Source organism: Manacus candei, unplaced genomic scaffold (genome assembly GCF_025592945.1).
Source record: "Manacus candei isolate 608988 ecotype Guabito, Panama unplaced genomic scaffold, ASM2559294v1 h1tg000049l, whole genome shotgun sequence".
NCBI classification, from domain to species: domain Eukaryota; kingdom Metazoa; phylum Chordata; class Aves; order Passeriformes; family Pipridae; genus Manacus; species Manacus candei.
In genome coordinates this window covers 684,242-709,403 of record NW_026138097.1, presented here as the reverse complement: position 1 = coordinate 709,403, position 25,162 = coordinate 684,242, and the positions used below count along the sequence as shown (strand labels likewise).

Here is a 25,162-nt window from a genome sequence, read left to right as displayed (position 1 = left end):
AAGAAGTCAGAGTATAAATCAGAAATGAAAATAGTATAAGGTCCACTAAGGGTCATTATGACTGTAGTTGTTACCATGAAATGCTTGTTCAGAATGCAGATATATAATGCACTTTATCTTCCAACAATTTTTTAAAATCCTAGTAACTGATTTTATAACAGGAGTTCTAGCCACTAAATTTTGTTTAATATTGTTATAAACCTGCTGCCTCTTCTGCCCTCCTCAACTCAATCCAACTTGCTCAGATGTATTCTTTATAAACCCGAGGTACTAATCCCTTGACTTTTTCTTGTTGGATCTTGTGTGAAGGTGAGGTGAATTTCTACCACTTCCAGTACATCTGTGCCTGCAAAGTAGTGCCATACTCCAGACTAAGTTTGAAAGGCCTCAAAAGGCTTTGAATTCAACTACTTTATTATCCTATTTAGCACAGGCCACCTTGCTCCATGGTGTGGAGCTTTGTGTGAGTTTGGCTCAGATATATCTTACAGATAGTAGTCTGGATCTGAGGATACCAGGAGATGGTATTTTGTTCAAGTGGTTAACCGCTTGCAGTGATAAAAACTCCCACTTGCTGTGATAAGCTGTTCACTTTAGCTGTTCAGACTTTTTCTGTTTTCCTTCTTGATGAAGACAATTTAAAAGGTAGCCTGTCTTTCAGCCATTTTTAAATAATTAATTTCTCTACTCCTTTTTATTTATTAATAGACCTATTTTCTTCCTAATACCTCGGCTACCCTTTCCTTGCCCAAATGACAGTCCTTCCATTTTTGTTTGTAACAGCTAGAAGAAAATATTTTCTCCTTTTTTCCACTGTCTTTAATGTTTTGCCTGGTGGCCCTGTTGGTTTATCTGATCCACTTAGTCGTCTTTTTTTAAATCTCAGATCATTAAACACCTCCTTGTGCAACTACACCTGCCTTTTTTTTTCTTACATCCTGTTTTAAAAGGAAAGTGAAATCTGTCTATAGATCTGTAGATTTCTGAGAGCAGGAAGAAGCACTTTAATTATCTGATTTAACTTCTTGCATATCACCAGTTGCAGAATCTCATTCAGTAGCTGATCAAGTCAGTCATCTATTGTAGTGTATGTAGTATATTTCTCAATTCCTCTGCATTAGTTTGCAGTGTTGGATTTTAAGACTTCCTATCATTGCACATTACTGTTTGTTTTCTAAACTTCCTTAATATTTGCTTCTTGAAATCTGATACCAGATGCAATACTTCTGTGAATCCATGCTCACTTTTCTTATGATAAATTTTAATATCATATACTGCTGCATGAATCAAATTGGCATTTCAATAAATGCAATATTGATGTGTTCTTACAACTGAAAGGTTGTTACACTGATAGTAGCTAAAATAGTTTCTCTTGCTTTAAAAGCACATGACTGAGAGGCAGTATCTATGTACCTCCTGTTGAATCTTGAGCAAAGTGGAGTTTTGTTGTTCCTTCTTTTGAAGCCACGACTATGTCTTGGGTAGCTCAGGCTACAGAGTCCAAGCTCTGCAAAAGAAACACTCTACAAAAGAAACACTGACATATCAGCACCCTGGCAGTTACCTTCCCTCACTGGTAGTCAATCCAGATACCAGTCCTGTTCAAGTTCATTTTTTCAGTGTCAGAACCCAAGCTGACAGCTCTTTGGGAATTTACAAAGGAAATCTGAAGGGAAATGTTGGAACTGTCTACCTACATCCTAATTAGCAACTCTCTTGTGGTGATAGATTATGAAGATGGTTTACTCTGCTTTGATACGTGAACTATCACGATCTCAGTAAGATGACAGTATTTTTTGCTTTCTGCCATTAATGAGCAGATCATAGAGTGAATAAATTCCATTTTGGTGTTCATCAAGCTAGATCATAATCTAAATTGAATGTGGTCATTCCAGCGACACTTGGTTCTTTCCAGTGTCCTGTTAACTCCAGTAGTGCTGTTTTTAGATATGTTCTGGGCAAGTTTGGCCTAACTGAAGATCTCTTAATTTGCTCAAGGGGTCGGGTGACTCATGAGGAATACATTTTATTTCCTGGTCCTGAGATTATGAGGCTAGTATGCTTAATAAGAAAAATGTGAATTTGGTGAGTTGACCATAGAATCTGTAGGGCATAATAACCTCTGCCACAAGTGTCAGTATAGATAGCTGCAAGACATTCAGTTGTCGTCAGTTGGATGGTGCTTGGAATCACAAAGGACATTCAGGACTTGGCATTTGTTGGAAGGAGTTTGCCAACTGTTTTAGAATATCAATATCGGTTTCTCAAAACTAATAGCTTTGCTACTTACTAGTCTTTGATCCTTTTGCTGGTTTGTAGACTCTGGCTTTTTTACTTCAATGAAGTAAAATATGCACCATCAAGAGACTAGAGGGACTTGGTCTTCTTGAGACACATTTATAAATTGCACAGAGTAGCCTTGTGTATTATTTCTAGGAAAGTTCTTCCACAGCTGTTGGCAAAGTCTTCTCATCCCTTGGGGAGAACAGCTTCCAGCTTCCTTAACTTACTTCTGACATATTGATGACCAGACTAAATGTAATCAATTTAGCAAACAGACTGCTCCAGGGTCTGGTTCTCTCTATGAATCTCCATCCTTCTCTGTTATGCCCCTATGTGGAGTTTGGGTCCGGATAAGTACCTTGCTATGTCTGCAGCCATGTATATATATATAATTGTTACAGTAGTTTTACTGATCATTACTGTCAGGGAATCTCTGTGCCGAGCATGACAAAATGTGACTCACAAGCCTAAATCATACTTTCTCCCTGACCTTTTGAAAGCTTAATCACTTGTGTTGAGGCAAAATCAAACATGGTAAAACACAGATGTGCTCTAGCTGTATTTGTTGGAATTGACATCCCCATCTGGTTCCAGTAAATACATACTAGTTTCCAGTTTGCCACAAAAATAGACTGTCCATCACTATCCAGTCACAAGGTTTGTGATGCTGCAGGCAAATAGATTTGCCAAATGATCCTTTACAAGGCAGACAGGAAAGTCTGTGGCCCACCTTAGGAACATGCATGCAAGTGACCTAGCATAAAGCTTTCTTAGGTCTCATCCAGACACCTGAACATCAGCATATATGGAAGGAAAGCTCTGAAGTTGGAAAAAATTTATAATTCACTTGGAGAAAGCTGCAGGCAGCAGTTAGTATAAACCGCTTTTCTATAATGAAGCGAGCCTAGCTGTACTGGGTGCACGTACTTGCAATTACTGCCAGTCTGTAGCACTGAAAGAGTCTGTGATTGTTCTGTCTCTACCTGGATTCCTTCCTTCTGTCATCTTTCATGAGAGATGGCCTGACATTATTACATTGTTAGATGTATATAACCTCTTTCACACTTAAGTGTGATTTATGACTAAACAGGAAACTGACATACGGTATCTTGATAACTTTTTTTTTTTAAGTGACTGCATGAAAATACCCCTTTGCAACAAATAGATGAGTTATCTTAGTAACATTTCCTCATATGCCTCCAAGAAATACACTGTAGAACTAAAGTGTACAGCAGGGCATATCTGTGAAATTCATTGGTTTCACCAAAGAATTAAATTCAGTTAGCCTCAGACCATCACTCAAATATTTAGTATCTTTAGAACCTTTTTTCTGAACATGATAAAGAGAAATATTTGCATTTGGGAAAGCAGAATAGCTGGGATTCTTCCGTTGGTATGTTACACAGCAGTGGTAAGAGAGTATCTGAGCCTTTGGTTATGAGTTCCAGCAGATAATTACAGCACCTAAAGATAGGTTTTGCTTCAAATTAAATGGAATTTTGGTTAACTGCAGATATCCACGTAACTTTATTCAGAGCTGTTGCATTTTTGATGCTCCATTTTTCATAGTGATGAGAATTTGTGGTGAGATATAAGTGGGATATTTGTCCTTGAGAAAGCTATTTCTGCTACTCTATGCATATTTTGGACATTAAAAATTGAAGTTTCTAACTGACTTTTTAACAAATTTTGTTCTGTTATGCAATTTAAGCAAGGAAATGACACAAATAAATAAAATTGTCTGCTCTGTGCTTAGCTAAATTATATTTTCTTCCTCATCCGAATACAAAAATGAGACTAGGAGTACCTTCATTTTCGTGACTGTGCTTAATTACCGTAACTGGAAAGAGGATGGTAGGTCATAATAATATGTATTTTCTTATGATACATAATATATAAAAATACATAATTGAGTGCTAGGTATTTTCTATCTATCAATAGACCATTTCTTTACTCAGTGGTATGGTCTCCATTTGAAGGAAAGAAAATCAGAAACATATGCAGCAATAAATATTTCAGTTTCAGAATCTTTTGAGGAAACATCAGAGAGAAAGAAAATAAGATCCCAGAGGTCTTTCTCTCCTCTCATATGTTAGCGGCCTGGTGCTAATACACTGCTAGGCCTTGTCATTCATAGTGCTTTTGCAATCTTGGTTTCTATTTCTTGAATGCATTTCTAACAGTACCAACTTCCAAAGCCAAAGAGTTTGCCATATAGGATTTCAGCTGGGCTGTTAGATGAGGTACATGCTGGTTACACAGAGATTGTTCACTCAGAAAAAAAAAAAAAAAAAAAAAAGGAAAAGAAAATTGATGTTTATCAGTTTGAAGCAGATAATTTTCTTTGTGCGATAGCATTGCTGGGACCATGGCAGCACATACTGTCAACAAAGTACTTTCAAATAAGCTTTTAGTAGTGATATCCTTTATTTTTTTTTTGTTAACTGTTAGAGAATGCCTCAAGAATGAGATTCTTAAAATACAATCTGTTGCAGGGCCATCTGTCCAACAGCTTTTGAATATCTGCAACATGAATTGTGTGCTGGAATAGATGATTAAACCCAATGGAAAGAAAAGCAGGTTTTTTGAGCTTGCACATTTTATTGTGTTGGCTATTACCATATGTTAAGGAAGCAAAATACAACTGGATGAAACATATCCCTATGTTTGATGTAGCCATTTTCTGGAAAAAATACTGATGGTGTGCAATGTGTATGATTTTCAGATTCATCCAAAATATCTGCCTGGAGGGTTTTACATGTTCTCCCACAACCTGCCAGAATAATTGGATTTTTAATCAGAAGAGAATTAAAAGACTGTGAAAATTAATGTTTTCAAAATCTGCCTAAAAGAAAAAATATGTGTTTAAATTGAATGTTTAGGTATGCATCTAAGTAGTTTTGGAAACTATCTTGTGTAATGCTTTTTCATCTCTTCAGTACAGCAAGAGAAAGTAGGCAGAATGCAGTACAGTGCTTATAGCCCTATGTGAAATAAAGCTTTAAACAGAAGTGGTGGAAAATAAATTAGTTACTGAATTCACTAATAGGAATAAGTGCTCATATACTCCAAAGAAAGCTTAAAAACGCATCTAGAAAAAGAGAAGGCCGGAGGGTTTAGTTTGTGTCTGTTGAGCCAAAATTAATGATATACCAGCAGATTGGTTTGCATTTCATTGGCTTCACAGGGACAAACTATAATGGGCTTTGTGTCTTTCTTCAGAATATTATGAGTAAATTTTCAAATAAGTGCCTGGAGACTTTTTGTCTACGTGACATATATTATGCTCCCTGGGAGTTCTGCAGCTATGAAGCACTGCTTAAAATTTGGTCATTAGAGACAAGAGCCTTTCTAAGTTACTACAGGTCAAGTTTAACCCATGCAGGGAAGAAAATGCTTTAAAGTGGAAAGAATGTAAATTGACTTTTCATGTAGAAAAAAGTGGTGTGAAAACTAAGATTTATACACGGGTAAAATTGATACCTAGGAGAAGTGACATACGTTGGGTACCAAATGCCATGACTGTGGTTAAATGACTGGATCTCTTTTTTAGAGTACTCCTTCCACTAGAGTCAGGCTGAGCAAGTGCTCGGCTTATTAGAAAAATTAGCAGATCACTTAAAGTTGCATAAATATTGAATCTGAAGCCAAATCAATCTGCACAATTAGGTTGCAAATTTGCAGTTTCATTATATAATAATTTATGAATCCTAAACCACAATATCATTATGGTTTGGTGTTACATTGCCTCACAATGAACACAGTGAGTTTTTTTCACATTCATGCCATATTATTTGGGTTCCTTACTGGGTCCCCAAAGAGACACCTGGAATGTGAAAAATAATCAGGTTACTTACCTTCTTTCAGATTTCCAGGCCTTTGGTCTGAAGAAAGGAATGTTCTTTAATCCAGATCCTTATCTGAAGATTTCCATCCAGCCTGGAAAACATAGCATCTTCCCAGCACTTCCTCATCATGGACAGGAGAAAAGATCTAAGATCATGTGTAATACCGTCAACCCGATCTGGCAAGGAGAGGTAAGCAGTTTGAGCATTGAGCTGAGACTTTTCTTAAAACATGGGCATTGCTCTAGCACTATCCCTCTTTTTTTTCTTCTTCTTTTTTTTTAATTCCTTTCTTGGTTAAATAGTTGTTGACCTAACTGTGCTTGATGTATTTCATGACTTCTTGTCTTGGTACAAAAGGCTTAATTAGCTACAAAGATGAATGATACATAAAAACTTTCAGTATGGGTTGTACTTCATGGATGTAATTTATGAAGTTGTTAATTATTGAAGGCAGACATGAAACAGAATTGAAAAATAAACTTGCATAGTGTGAAAGGCTGCTGAGTTCTTGTAGTGTTCATACACAGAGAGGAGACATTATATAAAGCAGAACAAGTATAGCATGCAAATAAAGAGAAGCTGCGTGATTGAAAAGCATCAGTAGCAATATAAATTAGAGGCAACTTTGGCACATTTGCCCATCACCTTGAAGAAAGTCTCTAGTCTGCTTCTTGTTGTTGGAAGGACTTGTAGGTAATAATGAGATCTGAGAGTTCAATTGCTGCCTGCTGTTTTTAAATTACATGCGAAATGGCGACAGGCAGCAAAGAATAAGGAATCTCTTTGGAATTAAAGGAGCCTGACATAATGGGTGTGATATACCAGCATGCTCTGTCAGACCAATATCTCCACTGCAGGAAAGAGTAAAAGTAAATAAATAGACTACATAGATTTATTCAAATTAAAATGCAAATTGGAAAGTAGTTCAGGGATAGTTAGGTCAAACTGTATGGACTTGGAACTGTGAGTGTGGGAAAAAGGCAGCAGAAATGTTACTGAATGCTCCTACCTAGATACACATCAGGTTATGCAACAGGTGGGGAGGTTATATGACGGGGGACAACTTTGAAACTAGTAAGAGAAAAATGCCTTCTAACATGACTTAATTGAAGACACTGTCGTGAGGCATCCACCAAGCCATAACTTCTCTGTTGAGCCAAGCATCAGGTGTATCTGGTTGAGAGGTCGCAGGTCAAGCTGAGGAGCTGGAACTGACATGGAGGATCAGGCAGTTGGCAGAGATCTTTCAGTGAAGTGCATAAGACACAGACCTAGAGGCGGACAGGTGTGAAGGGGAAACTTGCTATGTGAGTGTGTATCATGCTCAGTATATAAGAACATGACCCTGATAAAATGTCACTGGTGTCTTCTCCTCAAGCCATGCCAAATGGCTGAGTGTGTGGGCTGTCATTTCTTTTCCAAGTGGAATTTGGCAGCGAGAAAAGGAGAAACAATGAAATGGCCTAATTATGGTCATCAGAAAGCAAAAGAGCACAGCTGGCTTCCAGCTTCGCTGTTCAGCTCCCTGGTTCTCTTGATCACATGCAAGCACACTACCTCTCCCTTTCTGCTGTTAGCCTGTTAGTGGCAAAGGAGTGTAAAAGAGCCAAGCCATCATTCAGCATGTTCTCCTGCTACCTTCTCTTCAGCTGATATTGAGATGTTCAACTGTGTGCATTTGTGTTGCAGTCTGTGCACATCAGCCCATCTGAACTCTTTGTTATTGAAAACCCACACTAGTTTCCACTGCACAGAAGACTGTAGTCTTGATTTTCTGCAACTGTGTCCCTTCGTGGGACAAGGGGATAAGGAAGACTGAAAACTGTTGCTGAAACGTGGTGGCAACCATTCTTCTGTCCACCCTTTTTACTGATAGATGTGAATACATGAAGCAAAAAAGTATTGAGGACTCATAGCCATTTCATTAAAAGTATCAGTCACTAGTTGTTTTCACAAAAACATATTTTAGGCAATATATTATTTCAGAAGGGTCATTCTTTCCTTAGGTACTATCACTCTGTGTGAATAGAAGGCAGATGGGGTTTTTTGGTTGTTTTTTTCTGTTGAATGACCTGTCTGATTCATTTTGGATGCTGAACTTGAAAAAATCTGGAATAGGGAAATAAAATTATGGAAATAGCTGCAGAATAGGATCTTTATATATGTTCTTGATTACCCTTGAACAAATTCAGAAGTGAAATAGTAAACTCAGTTTTGTAGAGATTCAGGACCAAAAGTCCTACAGACTAAAAGATGACTAATTTACTTATATTAATTCATTCTGGTATTCCTCCTCATATACTTCCCAGGTTGTTCTATTTGCATAGTAACCACCTGCATTATAGGAACACTCTGGGAGCACCATTAAACCTCAGGCAAATTTTCATCTGTCTCATGTAATATTGATGATCATTTCACAGGCAGTTCAAATGTTGTTCAGCACAAGTTATCCTGACTTAAAGCTGTTCTTCCATTGCTCTGATTTACAGTACTTTGTGCAAAAGGACAGAAGGAAATGGAAATTTCTTATTAGATGAGGAGTAGCTTGTGACAATTTGACATTTGCAGGAGGGCTCTCTGTAGAGGTGAAAGAGCCCTCACGCTGAGAATTGTTCACTGAGACAGGTTAAAGCCCAGATGGTATCTTCTGATGATAGAGAGGCATCATTTTGTGATGTTTCTATATGTTTTCACATGCTCTTCAGAAACATCTCTACTGTTAAATGAGTGAGTGCTTGGAAACCACGTGCCACTGGACAGCTTGACTTTAAACCCCTAAATTAAGCAGACATTGTGCTGACAGTCCAGACTGTTGCAAGAGCGTAGAGGGTGAGTTGTCCTATCATGCTGATTGGAGGTAAAATGCAAAGAAAATCTCAGAAGGAAGTCCCACTTCCCAAATATTCTGCACAGCTAGTAGAGTTGAGAAGGGTGAATGTTGATCATAGCTCTTCTAATATTGATACTAGAAAAATAAGGACACTATTCCCATACTGTTTCACACTGAGACAATGTATCTGTTATCACATTGTTCAGAAAAAGTCCTTTAAGAAGATTTAATTTGTCAGAAAGCAGTAAAGTGATAGACAGTTCAGACAAGCAATACAGGTCATTTTGGATCATAAGAAACAAAACAAAGTGGTTTCAAAAGTAGTTCACATACCTCCAGCTGGATAGGAAATTCTCCCTATGGTTTTTAAGATAAAGTACTTCAGGCTTCTGTAACTTTCCCTTAGACATATTCAGGTATTTCTTTCTTAGCAATGGCAACTTGAGCAGACTATTTCCCCAGTTTTCGTTTCATATATTGGTAAGTGGACAAGGAGCCTCAAGGACTGGCCAGTGAGATGATTAAAAATTGGCCAATGCAACCATTCAGCATATATAAAGTAGTAGGAAGTGCTAAGTGATGCATTGAATTTCAACTCCATTAATCTAGCTGTGGAAGAGTGGATTGCCTTAAAGTGGGAGCCCAGTACCAGGTTAAAAACAATCTAAACTCCCTGCACCTTCACTCTTTGTTTCTTTGCCTCAGCCTTTACAAACACTGAGACAAAATAGGTTTTGAGTTGGCTGCCTTATCACTCTGAAGATAGCCACATTTCATTGGTGAATGCACTGATGCATATGAGCAGAAATGTTCCGTAGTCTTTTGCAAGAGCATTTAGCAAACAGTAGGTAATGTGTCAGATCTCATACACAGATTTACAGTATTTTCATCTGTGTAACTCATGCTCTCTGCAACCTTTCAAAAATATTGTACTTGAATAATTCCTCACATAACCTGTCTCTTGAGATTACAAATGCAAAATCAGAAGAAGGAAATACTCAGGGGCTTGAACACCAGGGGGAGGTAGTCTGGGGAGAGGGCTTCTGCAGTGCAGGCCATCATCAGTGACAGAAGCATTGGGTTTGGATGCTGCCTGCAGGAATGCCAAGATGACATGGAAGCAACTGACTGTCTGAGTACTGGTCTGTAATTGCTTTTCTTACAGTGCACAGTTATAACTCAGGCACTGACTCTGCGATCATGAATGCTGGACCACCCGGCAGTTCTGGGATTGAAAGACACTTTGTCAAAGTAGCCAGATCGTGCAATAAGGGGTTTATGTTAGCTCTCTCCTTCTCTAGAGGCTTTATGTCTGCTGATACGATGGGTGCTACCTGATGTAGCACTATGATCCTAGAGTCATACAAGCAGGGGACACTTGAGCAAAGCTGAATCTTTCCAAAACAGAGTTAAGCCATTAAAGATGTTTTAATATATTTGAATCAATAGTATGAATTTAAACTAAAGCAGGTTATATTTGATCTGATTTTGCTTTAATATTTAGAGCACTGGATGCTAACAGTGCTACCATGGCCTCACAGAATCCTTCAGTCATTTCACTATAAGACCACAATAAAAGCAACAGAAACATCACATTGATTGAACTACTTATTATTTATCTTGCATAACCTTTCCTCCTGTTTCTTCTGGCAAATACAAAAGAATATGCTGCAGAAACTTGGAGGCCTTTACCCCTAAGCATAAAAGCAGTATACAGGTGAAGTGAAATCCAGATCTGGAATTTAATAGAAGTTTTGCCAAAGGTGTCATCGGGACTGAGTAAAGCCTTGTGGGTGGTACCTTCACTGTATAATATTTTTGCACACATGTTCAAGTAAAGTGTAACACATAGTTTAGTAACTGTAAAGTGTAACACACAGAAAAACTGTAGTTTTACCGACACATTTTTTTATTTTCTGTTGATGAATGAAGTGCGAAAGCCCAAGACAACTTCACTTTCTTCAGGAATGAGTTATGGTGTGGAAAATTGTCTAGATTTTTTTCAAGATGTTATCCTTCTAGAAGTGCATTTAATTGCAGCTTCTGTATCTAGAAGACCATTAGTCTTGGTAGTGTTTATATTGGTGATTATGAGAGTCCTCAAATATATTCAGTCTCTGCTGTGCTTATAAATTTAGAGACAATGTGTGAAAAAGAAAAACCCTGACTCTTTAAGCAGTGTTTTCACTTGATTTATCCAGAAGTTTATTTAAATTTCTAATGTCTTAGGGCTGAAATTTGCCATTAATAAAGTAAGAGACATCCTTTAAGACTATCCAAACCATCAGAGGGAATTCATGATGAGCCTATTAACTAGCAGCTCTGAATGCTGTGGAATACATGAAATAGATGGGAAGGACTTTTTTTGTTCCTTGTTTCCAATAGAGAGAAGCAGTGAATCTGAGGAAGAAATCCAGAAAGCCAGTTTGCTGAAGGCCCTGCCCAACCTTGAAGGAGTTCAGTAGAAAGGATTGAATAGACTTTAAAACATCATCATGTATTTATGTGCACCCCTTTTACTGTAGGGAAAAAGACCCCAACAGCAGTTCCATGCCAGAATATTGGATCTGGCACCCTGTAGTCCCTGCTGTGTTACAGAAGTCTCTCATAGTAGGCATAGGCATGTCCCTGCCCTTGACAGCAATGGAGCCCTGTGCTTGACACTACTGACTGCATTATTTTGTCTTGTCATTGAGGTACACTGTAGTAAATTTAAGAAACTGTGATTTTCCATGAGCTTATCCAGATGTTTGTAAAAGTAGTATTGTGGGGGATAGTAGTAATATGTAGAGAAGGTTTTTGAATGAAGAACAGAATAATACAGATGGAGAGTGGTGTGTTCTTTAAGAGTGTAATTGTTTCACTGGAGTACTTGAAACAAAAAACCTACTAATGAAATATTCAGCTGAAAGAATAAATCTATCTTCATCCATCAAAGGTAATTTACAGCCTTTTAAGATCACCCCCATGCATGATGGATATCGCAAATAAAATTTATTTTTAATTCTATTGCTTATTCAACTCAAAATCAAGAGCCTAATTCTTCCTGTCACCAATGTATTAATTTATCTATCTTTATTACACTGACTTTATTATACTAACTGTCTAGCAATTGTTATACTGACTGTTTTTAAAGAACTTGACTTGCACTTAGCTTGTATAATTGGTGCTAAGGAACGTACTCCTTGATAGTGTTATTGAGTCACTGTCACCCATCTGTATTCAGGGATGCAAAAACTTTGGTAAAAATAAAACATGGAAATGAATCATCATCAGTAGCTGGCTTTCTATGAAAACTATTCTCAAGCTCTGGAAATGGTTCTGTTATCTTATAAATAGATACTGATGTATTCTGCCAGGTCAGCATTAGCATGGGCCTTCATTCTTTACCACATATGTCATGCATTAAGCCCCAACAAGATCTATTTGCATTAATAAAATTAATCATCTGTGTCTGTAAAACCATTGTTGGGTCTGTAAGCAAATAGGCACTGCAAAGTAGGTTACTGTCTGAAACTCCTTCAGTGGTGTTTACTACAGTTTTTGGGTCTTGCTTGAAGATGCCAGCAGTAATGTAAAATCAGATTTACATTTAGATCATTGAGATGGTGTGACACTATCAGTGTATCAGCTGATTCTAGGTAAATTTGATTCTGATCTGTGTCTCTGTGAGAGTGAATCAGCAGGAGGCAGCTATGTAAAATCTGGGTAAATGAGAGGAGAATCCTAACGACTTAATATTGACCAGAGACAAAACTGATGATACACTGCTTAGCCCAAGAGGACTTAATACATTGCTGCTGTTTTCTTCATCATGGCACTTTTGTTCTTTCCTTTCCCTCTATCCTCTGTATTTCTATGGAAATAATTAGTTACGGCTTTTTAGTGCCTGAGAAAATACCATCTAAAGCTTTTCCTTTGGCTGGGGCATTTTAAGGCTGTACATGGTACAGATCCTCCAGTGTCTAATAAGATAAGCTATAATGCTGCAGCTTTTCTCTTAGCAAGGAATTAAAAGATCTCTCTCTTATCCCACTCCCTCTTTGCATTAGATGTCTAGGAACAGAGAAATTGTTGAATCTCTTGCTACTGTAACAAGTGGGACAGGCATTGACAAATGGCTAAAGAAGTGGGAAAAGTAGAGAGTTGCAATGACTTTGCATCTAGAGCGAGTCTGTGTCCTTCTAGTCATCATCATTCCAGGAGGTTGTAATAACACCCTAAAAAGAAAATAGTTGGGAAAATAATACACATACTAACTTGTTCTATAGATCATGGTTCTTAACAATTCAATGGGTCAATCTCCAACAGTATTTTTGTTCCATTCAAGAGAACCGTTTCAAAGCAAATCTCCTGATCTCCCTGCTGAAGACACCGCTGGACAGTCTTAAAGTGCATGAACTTAATTACTCTCATCAGAAAGGAATCCAACAGATGTGCTTCAGGAGTGCATCCGGCACTTTTCAGACAATAATGGGAGTTCAATCCAGGGCACCAGCCTGGAGTCACTTCATGTTAAAACCCTTGCAACATATCTGGATGTGGTAATCAGGTGCACAGCACCAGCTGCTTTGCTCTCCAGATCTACTCACATTGCACCGTAAGTCTTCCTAATGCGAACACAGCCAATGTATTCCAGAGATCAGGAATCATCAGTCCCTACAAGGCCTTCTCACTTCTGCTCGCGATAAGTACTATTTTTCCCCAGTATACCAGGGATCTTGGATCATTCTTTGTGTTCAGATTTTCTGCACATAGCTTCCTTTTAGGAAGCTACCTAACAGATAACCATTTCTTCTAAGAGTCCTGAAACATATCTAGAGGAAAATAAAAAGATCTTCCTCTCTGAAGCTCTGCACTCTTTTCCAAACCCTCTGTCTCTGGGGGTTTTTCAGTCTGGGATTCTTCCAGACTAGACACAAGGGCAGTTGGTTGACCACCTCATCCTTCCGGTGAAGGAACACATCATTCTTCCTATAGAGGAGAGCCCTCTCATCCCTACTTGATAAGGATCAGACACTGCATTGCCAAGATGGGATCGGAGACTATTTCTAGGGCCAGGCACGCTGTGAGAAGCAGGTTGCTCCTAATGGCATTTCAATCTGTTGAAGCAATCTGCCATCTCTGTGGAGTGAGCTGTGTCATGTATCATCTCAAGTTCTAAGAGTCATTTTGCACCAAGTCGATGTGGTATGCAGGGTGTGGCTAATGCAACTTTGTAGGTAATTACTTGTCATGTGAAAAGGGGCAGAAAAGAAGAATTTTCTGTCCAACCAGTATTAATTTATTTTTTGTCTATCAGTGTCCCCCCCAGGAGATCAAAGCCGTTTAATGTCCAAAACAATCTGTTAGTGTCTCACCTAATGAGACCCTTCACTTAACAGCTTCGCTGAGACAGACAGGGCATTTGATGCCTGTTTATATAAGGACTGCACTTAATAGTGGTAGAAAAACCGCTCAGCAGGTTTCTCCTATCAAGTTATTTCGCCATTGACAAAACTGTCAGCACCTAAAAATGGACTCGCTCTAACAGTGTTCACAAAATAACATGTTTATTAATACAAATTTGTGACAATTTATGGTGTTCGTTGTGTCTGGAATTAGGGTCTAACTGCAAAAAACACACATAAACTATGTAGTAATAATAATAATGCAAAGCATAGGCACACACGCTAAAGCAAAAGCAACTTATAAAGAAGTAGAACAACTAACACATATGTAATACCTCACAAATACTAATACCACAAAATTTAAGCAGAAACTCTAAAGCAAAAGCCACTTACAAACTTAAAGTAAAAACTAAAAATACTATGAAGCAAAAGTAAGGTCTAGTTATTTAGAAGCAAGTAATTAGCATGCCTAAAATACATCTCACCTTCCAGGCTTTCCCAGAAGTGGAAGGAGAAAGGCAGCCCGTCAGCTACCTCCGCAAAGTTGATGAACTTCTTGCTTGCCCGCGCCCCTTCCTCCCCCTCCCCCAAGCAAAAAGAGATTTGCTTGGGTCCAATCGTTTTTTATACCTTTTTCTTCAGTCAGTTTGATTGGCTATAGTCAATAAACTAATTTGGGGGTGATAGACAGATGAAATAGGCCCAAGGGTCAACTCTCTGAGTTCTCAGCAGCCAGGATGTTTGAAAAAGGGCCATATTATCTCCATATCACTCCTTTCTTCCTTTTAATCCTTTTATCAGTTTCTAGGAATGTCCCCCCAGGTGCTGGGGTTTTCCAGGAAACCATTACAAGGTTTTTTTCTCCTTTCGTGTAGCCTTTCTGTCACCTTACATTACTGTCTTGGGCTGATCAGAGAATAGAGATTTAACTTCTTATTTGTTACCTGTTCATACATTGACCTCTGTAGATCATTTATAAATGGTGGGTCTGCCAATTACTTGCAAGAGGTTTGTTCCCTACATTTTATGTAATGCATTTTACTTGAATTTTGGTTATGGAACAAGTGAAAACAATCAAGTTCTAGTAATCACTTAATTGTTGTAAATTGTTCTTTCCAGGTGTCCTGTTGTCTGCTGTTATCCAAATGAACACATTAGACAAAGTCTTCTTCTTGGGTGGGGCTTTAGCCTTGAAACTGTAGCTTTTTGGTAGATGAGTTTGTACCTGTGTAGAAATCTGTGACTTCCTTTGAGATTTTTTGTATTCATGTACAAAGAAAGGCTCAGACAGAAACCACTTCCATGCAGCCATTATCAAGTTTGGTGGACCTCTGGCAGCTGAAGAGGCCTAAAGCTTTGGAACAAGTTAGGTCATAACGTCAGAATTCAAAAACTGCCAGAAATGTGACTGTGAAAATTTTAACTGTGAAGAAAACCCATTTATATAAACATCAGTATACCTTTCTACAATTAGTATCAACTTTAGTTAAGTGTCTTTGTATTCCAGCAGGTTCCATGAAGTTCTTGATCAATCTTGAAGAGTTTGTACTAATGGTTGTTATTAGAGGAACTTAAATTTTTGTGGGGAAAAAAACCCAACCCACAAATAAGTCCACAAAATGAGCTGTGGTCCCAATGAAAATATGCAGCTTAGAGATTGCTGGTTTAGATTCTGGAAGAAAGTATAAGTAAGTAATGCCAGCTAAAAAAGACAGAAGAATCTGCCTTCAAGGAGTGACTGTCAGAAATATCAGAAGTCTTTTAAAAATAATATATTTGGACTCATTGTGCTAAAGTTTTTGTATTCTTGTTTTTCTTCTGCAACCATGAATTTTATGCTTCTTTTTAATGTGAAAGCTGAACTTCTGAGTTAATTCTGTAACACTGAGTTACAACATTATTATTACAATATTAAGAGTTGTAATAATAAAAAAAGTTCCAAATAACAGAAAACTTAAAGTAAAAATTGTAATAATAGCATCAAAAAATGTCAACAGACTTGTTCTGAAAATGCAGGTCTTTTAATTACCAATGGTGAAGTTTCTGAGCATGTGTAAGAAGCAACATCAAACTTCCCTCATCCTGAAGAGAGTTGGCTTTTTTTCTCTGTTGTGATCCTGGAGCCTCCTTTTCTTGCCCCTCCATGGCATGAATTATTAATCACAACATCCCTGAGTGTGAACCCATGGGTACTGCAAAATTTATAATCAGTGGGGGTTTGTTTGTTTGATTGGTTGGTTAAGGTTTGGATGGGATTTTTTGTTTTGTTTGGGACTTTTGGTCTGGTTTTTTTAAAACTCAGATATGAAGCTTATGCTGTCGTTTCCACAAACTGGCTGTTGCTGTGTGACAATTAGTAAATATTAGCAAATATTAGGCAAGGAAAGAATTTAATCTATTCTCGCAGTAATACATTAGTACTTAATGTCAGTTATGTTGGATATGACCATGAAACACAGAATCTTTTCCCTTCCAGATAGATAAGATAGCAAAAGCCAAGGCATTGAACAGTGTAAATGTAGCCAATGTTTTGTGGCTAGGTTTTGTGGCCTGGCACTTGTCAGAAAAGATGGTGAAGGAAGAGAGGGAAATTAGGATTTGATGATGATTTGCTTCTACATCCAAAGACAACATCCCCATCTTTAAATATCATGAGAAACAACATGTTTCCAAAAGTGATTCATGATTTTTGAGTATGCATTTGAAAGTCTTTGAGTTCTCAAACCTAGGTGTTTTGCTGGGATCCATTTTTTCAGAGGGCCAGAGGTCCATTTGTTCTGCAAACAAGGATTCCTTTGGGCTTTTTAGTGTGTATGGCATGAGCCTGAGGCATCCACAGGCAGAGATTGCCTTAGAAAAATCTTGCCCACTAAGAATTAAACTAGATGAGAGAAACAGGAGGAGCAAGTGCTTAGATAATGGAACACTGAATTATGTAAAATTAGCATTGGTTTACAAGCTGTGTCCAAGCCCATTTCAGTGAGTTCGCTTTTTATCTCAAACTGTACTTGTTTCCAAATGGCAAAGCCTTTGAGCTCTGCCACAGGACACTTCTGGTCTTAAAAGCTTAACTGTGTTTCCAAAATGCAGATAGTTTTATGCATCAGAACATTCTCCTAGAAGAAACATTTGGAAACTGTGATCATGGACCAGGGGTTGGTCTCAGGGCAGTCTCTTGTATCCCAAAATGCAACGTGTTGGCAGGTGATGAAATCAGAACACAATTTTACAATTTGTGTAGAATATTCTGATGTTTATATGTCTTTGAGGCACAGCCGTTCAAGGGAAAAGGGACATTTTCTTTGGCTGGTTCCAATACACCTTACTCCCTGGATCCATACTCTCTGCTTAGGTGTCTGGAAAATGTGCAAGGAAGAAGCTGCCAGGGTTGGTTCCACCTGATGTTATGAAAATAAATATCCATGCAGATTCAGATTTGCTTCAGAGTTGCACCAGAAGACAATATATTTTTAACATTCAGATCATTAACCTATGTTTTACTTTTCACTTATGGGCAGTTCAGTCTTTACTTGTGTGTATGCATGCTCTACCCCACAGAGATATTTTACAATATAGTAGTCAACAGCAAATAATGGAGAATTCATTAAGTGGTAAATGGCTGTACGTTACAATAACCTCATTCAGTTAAACATTACTTCCCTTCTTCTGCTTTTCTTATAAATGTCATGAAGTGGCTGTTACCCAAGGTTTTAAGTAGGTGAAACAGTAATGGTAATACAACTTATTTTTTAAGGCAACTTTCAATATACGTGGCAAATTAATGTTCTCCCCTTTGGTGTGTTTATCTTCCTGTTGCAAAGATGTACAAGAAAACAAGAAGAAAATAACACTAGCTCCTGTTTGAATTGTATTTCTCTGATTATTTTTGGTTTTGCAGGGCCTGATTAATAGAGTATCCCAGTCATGTTGATTTCACTTGAAGCTGTTTGAACTAAGCATTTCTGAATTAGATCATGATTCAATAGAGCAAGCAATTTAGGACTTAACTCCAGGCCTTGATAACCCAGAGCATGATTCTGTTGTAAAGATTGGTTTTAGTGGTGGGAAAGCTAGAAAAATCTTTCCATCCATCTTAATATTCACTTACCACAGTAGTTGTCTTCCAGTTCAATACTGACCTCTCAGTTAGGTGAACAGCACTTTGTCCGTTTTCCTACAATTGTGCACCACAGCACAGATGTGCTTTTTTGATTGATGATATTCTAGTGGTAGCAGATGTTTGGAAAAATTATTGTGACCTGTGTCACCAGCTCTAAGCCTGTACTGAATTTAATCGGTCTAGGAGAAAGCAAGGCCAAGTTATCTAATATATTTGCTTTTCACTATTACTTTTAAATTGAGATTTGCTTTCCTTGTGAGGAGATCTTGGCATCTCCAGGTGCCCTAATGCTCCCGTGTTTGAAAGCTGTATGCATGGACTTCCTTGTTCTTACAACCTAAAATATCATTCTTCTTGTTCCTACCCTAGTTTTGCATGCACACAGTCTCTAGAAGCTTATTGAAATGTTACTTACAAATAAACATAGCTGTTCTTGTAAGCAGATTGGCTGAGACAACTTTCACATGTTTCAATGCACTTGGTGATGAGTAGTTTTAGGTGTTGCCTTTCCTATTTTCCCCGGTATCATTTGTGACAGTAGCCTATACCATGGCTTACCTTTGGCTTTAGCTGTGTGGGACTGTGGTGTGACCCAGATTAGGAGATTGATCCAGATAAACAGTGTTTTCAGAGTTTTTCTTTTTTGAGTTGGGGCACAGATGAACGAGAAAAGGAGAGTTTTCAAAACAGTGTATCTGAGAACAGTGATCATGTATCCTTCGCCTCACTAGGCCTTTGCTTCTCAATTGCCAAGGTGTGCCTCACAGCTGAAGTGCTGTGTGTTGTTGTGGCCCAGCTTCCAGCTAAATGTTCTGTGCTCTTCCTTTATTGCAGCAATTCAGCTTTGTCTCCCTGCCCACGGACGTCCTGGAAATAGAAGTTAAAGACAAATTTGCAAAGAGCCGACCGATCATCAAACGTTTTCTGGGAAAACTTTCTATGCCGGTTCAACGCCTCTTGGAAAGACATGCCATAGGGTAAATTTTGCTGCTTTTGCTGCTTTCTGTTTTTCAGCGAGTGTGTTGCTGTTTTGAAATCCCTGGTGATGTATCATTATTGTGATACAACGATGTTGAGGGGAAGTTATTAAACTGACAGTTGTCTGATACATGGTGTTGGTCTTAATTAGAATTTATAGGACTATGGGCCAGACAAAGAATTCCCTCTATAACTCTGTGCATGGCATTTTGAGAAATGAGAGCTGGCATTTAGGAAAGAAGACTTTCTTACGTATCATGGCTGCGAATCTGGAGAGTGCAATATTTTCAATTTGAATATTCTTTGAATGTTGTCAGCAGGCTGTTTTCATATTTCAGGAAATTACCTATGGGCTAAAATCATACCAGATCTGGTTCTCCTCCCTTTAATTTCTGGAGAGCTGAAATATTATAAAAAAATATATGTGGCATGTTGTAACTAAAGCTTCCTGACCCTACCCTGCTGCCAAGGAACAACCTTGAGCTCACAAGTCCTGCCCTGCTTCCCCATTGCATGAAAGTCCTGAGAAAGTATATGCTGCCAAAATAACACAAACCAATTTGAGAAAGATGGATAGTATTCAGACAAAGCCAAAAAGTTGGCTCTAAGCCTGTAACCTTCAGACCTTGAAGAGCAGGGGAGAAAAAGAGTCATCTCCTAAGGAAAGCAGGAACAATGCAGTTTCCACAAAGGTATTTCTGAAAATTGTATCTTAATTCAGCAGAACAGCAGGAAGATGAGCTTGTTGGAAGTGTTTTTCAACAGCTGGTTCAGAAACTGGCTGTGATATTGACAGCTGAATCTACCAGAAGGGACTAAGCTACCTCCTTTTTTCTCAAGTAGGGAAGATAGAGTAGCTATTTAGAAACCAGATGGAAAAGAACAGCTTGGGGAAGTTAGAACACTGTAACTGGTATCATTGGCTTTCCGCTATATGAGAAGATTTCTTATCATCTTCTGGTTATAGCTTCCTATTTGACTTCCTTATGGTAAACACTGTCTATCTAAGGATGTACTTTGCCAAGAGCAGTGCCTCCAACCTGCACACTAGATATGGCTTAGTTTTAATACCCTATTGGCATTTAAATCTCAGGCAAGCTCAATGAGTATTCACACTAATTCAGAGAGGTCATACACAAATCTTGAGATCGTCTCATTTATATGAGTTTCTGATGCATGTGAAGCTATCCTAGCAAATATATTTGGCACAACTGGAAGTGAACTATGTTTCTTCAAAAGATGTATAAATATTACTATTTAGTGAACCCGTTACACTCAAAAAATGCTTTGCAAAGATTGATTCAGCCGCATTGTGGGCAGCTGGGAAGTTAATCTCTTCTATAGTTTCGTTCTGTTCTGAGGGGTGGATGAAGTGTGGCAAAGGGAGGGACCTGCACAAGGACAGAATGGAGTCATTGATCAACCTTGTCAGGAAGGTGTTCTCCTGATATTTCAGCTTCATAGAGGTAAGAGGGGTGGAAAGAGATTAAGAGCAGTCATTCAGCCAGTTTGAAGAGAGAAGGTGGTAAGCGGGGAATGGCCTGCACAGGATTTCGTAGACAAGAACAGGAAAGATTCATTTTATGCACATGGTGAGCGGAAGAAAATACAGAAATGTGAGGTTCTACAAAAGGGTAGATATGGTCAGATCTGCAGAAAAGCAAAGTCTTGTTACAATAGCTGAAGTGGGAGTTGTTTGCTTCCCATGTTGATATTTTCATATCCATACTGCAGAAGTTTCATTCCCACCATTCTCTCTATATTTATACATATGTGCTTGTGTATCCCAGCAGCCTGTCTTATTCACTTACTCAGCTGTTCCATTGTAATTGAAGACATTGTCCTCTCCTTCTCTGCCATTCGTTCTCTCGTATGCAAGTCAACATGCCCTCATGGCTGGGATAAATAGCCTTTATGTACTTGATTATGTATTTTTGTAGAACACAGCAGATTTATCTATGCACAGTAGACATTGGGTAGGTTATAGTCTATTGTGACAATATTTGTTTTCTTTCAGGGACAGAGTTGTAAGCTACACTCTGGGTCGCAGGCTTCCTACAGATCATGTCAGTGGCCAGCTGCAGTTCCGATTTGAAATAACTTCTTCCATCCATCCAGGTAACTCTCAGTCTTAACCCATCTCTTTTTTGTTTTGATTTTTTGGTGGTGGTGGTGGGGTTTTTTTTTGTTGTTTTCTTTTTTTTTTTCCATTCTTTCTCTTCAGAAATCTGAATTTATTCCTGGATGCTCTAGGACTTAAGGTACAGTCATGAGCAAAGGGAAATGAATAAAGTCCCCTGTCACAGGACGCATTGTGAGTCACAATTTCTTCACTGTTTCCCCTTAGCTTAGAGGTACTGGTATCTCATATTCCCTTGTTCTTGGCTGCTTCAAATACTCTGCCACATCACTGGACAGAAAACTAAAGTCTGACCTGCTTCTCTATCATTTGCCCTAGTGAAGTGCTACATGGGCCATTGTTTGTAGGGTCACTGCATTTGAGCACTTCATAAGTTAAAATGGACAATGTAATAGTAGAGATAATTAGAAATTTTTTTCATTTTGATTATTTTTAATGAAAAAGTAAAAATAAAACAAAAAATAATGCAGTGTTCCAGTCCTTCCCTCCTTTTTATGGTTTGGTTTTGGTTCACATTCTCTTGTAATTATACAGAAGTAACTGTCATGGTGGTGTAAGGTGTAACCTTGGTTTCCATGTCACAGTCTCAATAGCATTTCTCAGGGACTCTCTGCCTGAGGGACTCTCTGCTCTCTCTGGTACACTTTGTCAAGCTAACAGCAGCTGCATTGGTGGCTGGATATCATTACTTTCCCCTTGATGCAAAACCCGGATTTCTGTCTTTTGACTATTTAGATGGCGTAAAATAGCTCAGGTTGTTTGGTGCCTGGAAGGAGGTGGTACAGATGAGGATCACATCAAAGGATATTTTGGGGAAAGTTTTCGCCAAAGGGGTGTGAAAAACAGTTTTTTACATTCTCTGTTGTGGAGTCTTGCCAGCTTCAACATGAAAAGAAGAATGTCATTAAAGTCTCGGGGAAGACTTCCTTGTCATTCCCATGATGTTCCCTCCAATGCCAGTTTGGCTCAAAGAGGAGTTTCAAGAAGGTGTTACCTTCAGGTTATGCTGCAAGGAGGCAGAGTGCTGCATACAAATCACCACCATGAGTAAGCCTGTGATTAAATCCACTGTACAAAGACTGCTTAGCAAAAAAAATCAACACTTCTTGATAGTTGTTCAGCTGCCCACGCATTTCACACTGTAATTTATGCTTTTAATTTTCTCAGATAGCTGTGGATGCTTGTGCCCCCCCAGCCAACCTCTGGTTCAGTCAGTGCTTCTTATTAAAGAAAGACGTAATTAATTTCTTTTACTGTCTCATGCAGATGATGAAGAGGTCTCCATTAGTGCAGATCCTGAGCCAGCTGACCTCCAGGAAAGCCCTGTGAACAATCCCACAGAGGAAAGCCTCGGTGAGCCTCCATGCATCAACACAGTGACCTCAGAAAGTGCAGCTCCAGAACAGCTAAATGGATACAGTGTGAACAGTGTCGATAGCCCAGGGGCTGTCAAACCACCTGGGGAAGTCAACCAGAACAGCTTAAATGAAGAGCTAGCAGGAGATGGGGAGGTTGATGCGGTGCCAGTTCCTGAGCCCTTGGAATCCATCCCAGGAGAAATACTTTCTTCTTTGAGTGCTACGGACCTCACAGAGCAGTCGACTCTGATGGCTTGCATGTCTCCTCCTGAGACTGAAGTTAGGGAAAATAACAAAGTCAATTCTGGTATTCAGGGAGATGGTGGAGTGACCAGCATAGAAACATTAGATATTGATGAGGTGAGTGCAGATGTGCATGCTGGCAAGGACTTAGAGAAGAGTCAGGAAGAAGATGAAGGGGCTTCAGCCCAGGAGGAGGAAGACAACAAGCTACAACTGAGGACCACAGCGAAGAGGAAAAACAGGCCGTGCTCCCTGCCTGTGTCTGAACTTGAGACGGTCATAGCTTCAGCCTGCGGTGAGCCAGAGACCCCTCGCACACACTACATACGGATCCACAACCTACTCCACAGCCTGCCCTCAGCACAGATGAGCAGTGATGGGGAAGAAGAACAAGATGGTGGCAATGGCGGGGAGAACGATGAGGAATCTACGGTCAAGGAGGTGTTGGATAAGGAAGTGGTCAGTGAGAGTGAGACCGTGGCAGCAGAGCCTCCTCTGGAAAATGAGGCTGAAGAGAACTTCAGCCAGAGAACAGTGCCTCCTGAGACCTTGGATGAGCAACTCTCCGACTTAAATGATGGGCTGTTGGATGGGGAGCCCCTCAGGACAGGAAGCGAGAGCGAGTCAAGCTCCAGGCCCAATGGTGACAATGAGTGCGAAACCTGCGACACCTCTTGCTACAGCCCCTCTTGCTACAGCACTTCCTGCTACAGCACTTCCTGCTACAGCACTTCTTGCTACAGCACCTCGTGTTATGACAGTAACAATCGCTTCTCCAGCCATACTCGCTTCTCCTCCGTCGACAGCGCAAAGATTTCTGAGAGCACAGTCTTTTCCTCACAGGATGATGATGAGGAGGAGAACAGTGCTTTTGAGTCAGTGCCAGATTCAGTGCAGAGCCCTGAGCTGGACAGGGAGCAAGTGGATGGCTCCTCCCAGTGGCCAGATGAACTAGTAGCTCATGCTGGGAATCCACAAAGAGCCACAGAGGGTCTAGACACCCCAATAGCAGGTCCAAGCAGCAGAAGAGAAGGTTAGATCCCAAGAATTGATGCGCTGAGCAACCCTGGTTATCTAGATGTCACGGAAGGCATCAGATAGTCGAGGTTTCAGATAGCTCATAGTTTAGTTCTTACCAATTTGGTGGCTGTGAGCTGGGCCAGATATCAGGGAGGGTTGGATAATTGAGCCTTTCCTTAAAAATCCCAGCAAAACCAAATAAATCAGGTGGAGATCTGTCTGTATGGATTCCTGTAGATATACGTGCATCATTATAAAATCAAGATTAGCTACTCTAGTTATGTGGCAAATCAGCATTATCACATCCACCTACTCATTCCTTTTTTCCTGGGATTGTTCCATTTCACACATCTGATGCGCTGCCATGCCTCTGATAGTTAGTGAAAGGACCAGCTTGTGCTTGTCAAAGGGCAAATATGCTGATTTGAACCAGATAAAGGGCCAGTTTCTGTATATTTGTTGTAATTCCCCAAGTATCAAAAAAATGTACCTCAGATGTCACAGATCATAGGGCAACTCAACAGAGATTTATATTTTTTCTTAGTCACTTTGGAAATTTAACTATCTTGAATAAAATTCTCATCTCCTTATCCTACCCTAGAGATAGAATATACTTTAAAATGTACTTTTTTTTGTCTTTGCAATTTAGGTACTGTTTTTCCCAATTCCCCAAACAGTTAGATTAAATCCCTCCCTTTGGTAACTCATTTTGTGTTGTATGCAGTTACATAAAGAGAGGGGGTTGATCACTCATTTTTTCTTCAGCTAGCGTATCGTTTTTCTCCAGCTCTAGAAGTAAAGGACTCAACTGCAGCTAAGGAGTATGCAACAAGGTCAAGGGGTAGTCTTTGCATTCCCAAATTCTGAGTCATCTGTCTCCTTCTGTAAGTGACACCAAATTAAAATGGCAGCAAAAGCATATCCTATTTGGGCATCACTGGGAAACCCCAAC

At 39.2% G+C, this 25,162-nt stretch overlaps 1 protein-coding gene across 11 annotated transcripts in view; it reads left to right on the top strand.

Annotated features, from left to right (window-relative positions):
- Nucleotides 1-25,162, top strand: part of HECW1 (HECT, C2 and WW domain containing E3 ubiquitin protein ligase 1) — a 258,654-nt gene that overhangs the window by 161,936 nt on the left and 71,556 nt on the right. For 10 of the 11 annotated variants that reach the window (XR_007906638.1, XM_051799421.1, XM_051799422.1 and 7 more), the window contains 4 exons: nt 6,151-6,320; nt 19,306-19,448; nt 21,467-21,567; nt 22,856-24,223. Coding sequence is in view for 10 of the 11 variants with exons in the window: in XM_051799421.1 (XP_051655381.1) it covers nt 6,151-6,320; nt 19,306-19,448; nt 21,467-21,567; nt 22,856-24,223 (1,782 nt within the window). In the remaining variant the exon portion in view is untranslated. The remainder of the gene's footprint in view (nt 1-6,150; nt 6,321-19,305; nt 19,449-21,466; nt 21,568-22,855; nt 24,224-25,162) is intronic. The other variant, XM_051799426.1, reaches the window with a different exon arrangement.